The sequence below is a fragment of the Trichechus manatus genome, unplaced genomic scaffold, assembly GCF_000243295.1.
Source record: "Trichechus manatus latirostris isolate Lorelei unplaced genomic scaffold, TriManLat1.0 scaffold00212, whole genome shotgun sequence".
NCBI lineage: Eukaryota > Metazoa > Chordata > Mammalia > Sirenia > Trichechidae > Trichechus > Trichechus manatus.
This window is the reverse complement of record NW_004444148.1, coordinates 3,735,874-3,739,108: the sequence shown is the minus strand read 5'-3', so window position 1 is coordinate 3,739,108 and position 3,235 is coordinate 3,735,874. Positions and strand designations below refer to the sequence as shown.

The window sequence follows — 3,235 nt, the reverse complement described above, 5'->3', positions numbered from 1 at the left end:
CTAGTCTGGGAGTTGAGTCAGTTTATACCTGGGTAGTGGGCGAGTTCTGTGAGCAGTGCAGGAGGTGGAGGTGGTGGTGGAAGAGGATGACAAGGGAGGGAGACTGATAGTGCAGTTCTAGTGTAAAATAGAGCACTTTAAACATTAAATTTGAAGACAGAAAAAACGCCCCTTTATGGCAAAGTGCGAAGGAAACTGCATAGAAAAGAAAACAGACAGCAGGGTATTCGGCTAAATCGTATGGTAAAAAATCTTTGCAATTGCAATACAGTGCGTTCGCTTTGAAGTGCACGCGTGATTCAGTAACTGACTCATGTTAACAATTAGAAATCGTCATTTGGGTTCCTGATTTCATTTGCGCCAAGAGAGAGGCGACTTTTAAGGGTGACGATAAATCTCCCTGAGCTTAAAAGGCAGAGAGGACCAAAGTGTGAACTTTTTACTTCAGCAACGGAAGCGAGAAATCCGTGATTCATTAAAGCCGAGACCTCCTCGGAAGCTGGCAGAAGAGGAGGAAAGGAAACTAATTATGTCTCCCTTTTCTGTGTTAGCTCCGACCAGTTTATAATCTGCTGCTTTGGAAGTTTATCCTCAGCATCTTCTGCTTTCTCCCCAGCCCTCCCCCTTCTGGGAGCGAAAGGGAAAAAAAAAAAAAAAAGGTCAGCCAAGCACTAGGCTCCAGGTGGCTCTCAAGTACTTCACTGCCAAAAGGGGGAAAAAAAATCTAAGCTGGAAAACAAGTGAGAAAGGGGCTCCCCAGAGGGGATTGGCTCAGCCTGGAAGACAGCAAAATTCGGAGAGCCTGAGGATAGCGCTCGCGCCGGTGGCCAGCGCTGCGAGCACAAGGACGCTTTAGGAGCGATTAGCCCGAGCTGGAGGCGCCGGCAGAGGCTGCGGCTGCTCCGGCGGCGAGGAAGGGACCCCGAGCTTCGTGCACAGGCATCGCGCTTTCTTCTCGCTCCCCTGCTCTCTCCCCTTCCCGGCCCCCTCCACCCCCCTTCCCTGGTGTTCCCAGCAGCCGAGGGTTTCAGATGTCCCACCGCCGTTTGACCCCCTCCCCCCGCTCTTCCACCCCTGCAAATGAGGTTTGACCAGCAGAGGCAGAGCCCACCTCTGGCTTGGAATCACTGACATTTAGACTTCAGGCTTCAACCTGTTTACAAGCGGGCTTTCCAAAAGGAAGGGGGTGGGGGACTAGGGCCAAACAAAACGCCAACCGCCACCCCTTCCCCCGCCCCCCCAAACAAGAAGTGACTTTCTGGAGGCTTCAAATCAACAGGCACCACCAAAAACAGAAAGCAACAGGGGGGAAGAAAACAACTGCGACCAGGCAGCTGCCTCCAGTTCTGACAACTCCAAACGGACGCACTTTTAGAACTGGCTGACAGGCTGGGGCTGTACAGAGCGGGACCAGAAGGTGCCAACGCAGAAGGGCACAGACAGCCCCCAACCCCCCACCCCACCTCCTTTGGGTTTTGTTCACCGTGCTGTCATCTGTTTTTCAGACCTTTTTTGCATCTAACATGGTGAAGAAAGGAATGAAGAGAAGAACAAAGTGACTTCTAGGGGAGCGGAGATCGCTGGTGACCATCACCACCACCGACACCACCAGCCTCTGCTGCTGTGGCCACCCACGTCCACCATTCACTGGGACACTCCAGAGGCGCAAGGCAGAGGTTCCGAGAACCGAGCGAGGAGAGGCAGCCGGCCCTTCCGAGGAGTTATGGATGTTGGTGCATTCACTTCTGGCCAGATCCGCGCCCCGAGGGAGCTAACCAGCGGCCACCACCTCCAGCTGTCTCCTTGCCTTGCACCAGGTCTTACCCTTCCAGTATGTTCCTTCTGATGAGACAATTTCCAGTGCCGAGAGTTTCAGTACAATGTGGAAATGGATACTGACACATTGTGCCTCAGCCTTTCCCCACCTGCCCGGCTGCTGCTGCTGCTTCTTGTTGCTGCTCTTGGTGTCTTCCGTCCCTGTCACCTGCCAAGCCCTTGGTCAGGACATGGTGTCACCAGAGGCCACCAACTCCTCTTCTTCCTCTTCCTCCTCGTCCTTCTCGTCTCCCTCCAGTGCTGGGAGACATGTGCGGAGCTACAATCACCTCCAAGGAGATGTCCGCTGGAGAAAGCTATTCTCTTTCACCAAGTACTTTCTCAAGATTGAGAAGAACGGGAAGGTCAGCGGTACCAAGAAGGAGAACTGCCCGTACAGTAAGTAACAAATGCCTGCTCCCCTCCTTCCAATTATCCACCCCCACCCCACACGGGGGGGAAAATCTCTTCCAGATGTGGCCAGCTAAATATTTACGTCCCCAACCCCTGTAAAATGATTAAGTGGAATACTTTCACACTAACTCACCCCCCCACCCCATGTATACATTGTGCTGCCGCACCCCCTTCCCTCGGAGCTCTCCCTCCACACCTCCCACCCCTTGCCACCCTATCCGCCCCTTCTCTCTCTTGTCACTTGCGGGGCTACTCAGGGCTCCCAAGAGTTGTTGCAGTCCATAGATGCCCCTCTCTCTCCCCACCTCCCTTCCCCACCTCATCCGACCGTCCCCTTTTCCTCCTTTCGGTAAATGACTCAAGTAAACACACTTTATTTCTTTTTGCTGGCGATCTTGTTAAGAGTTTTGGGACAGGCTCCTCAAGCTGAAAATAATTATCCGCTGCCAGTTGTAAGGGCTTTATGGGAACTTTAAGAAAGACAGCGTTAGTTATACTCTTCCTCCTCTCATTCTCTTACCCCACCACCTCTAGATAGGAGCGGAAAAACATTTTTCTGGTTCTGATTTTTTTTTTTTTTTTTTTTTTTTTTGGTCCCTTATGTTGGCTTGAGTGATTGTAGTCCATGAAGTTAGCTTTTCAGGCACCACCGCTGCTATTTGTCTTCTGCCTGCCTTCTCTCTTGGTAACATGATGCTCATGTCTGCATTGTCAACAGCATATGCGCTGCTTTGTGGTGTCCTGTTGTACTCGTTTCTTCTGAAACCGCTCATATTGCAGAGCCATACTACTACAGCATTGTAAACATCTGGGACTGGATTCACACAGACCCCACACAAATTTCATTGTCATTCTCTTATTTTCAAAGTAAAAGTCGTAAGTTTGTTTCCATGGCTATAGTTTATCCCGTAGAATAACTTTTTCTCCTCAACTACAGTTTATTCCCGGGATCTCTGGATCTCTCTCTCTGTTTCTTTCTTGCAGGGGTGTGGGCTGGGGGGTGGGG

The 3,235-nt window shown here is 51.3% G+C and overlaps 1 protein-coding gene across 1 annotated transcript in view; it reads left to right on the top strand.

Moving 5' to 3' along the window:
- Window positions 1–1,642: 1,642 nt before the first annotated feature.
- Window positions 1,643–3,235, top strand: part of FGF10 (fibroblast growth factor 10) — a 99,186-nt gene continuing 97,593 nt past the window's right edge. The window contains exon 1 of the mRNA XM_004388453.3: window positions 1,643–2,214. Within this exon, the coding sequence (XP_004388510.1) occupies window positions 1,881–2,214 (334 nt within the window). The 5' untranslated portion in view covers window positions 1,643–1,880. The remainder of the gene's footprint in view (window positions 2,215–3,235) is intronic.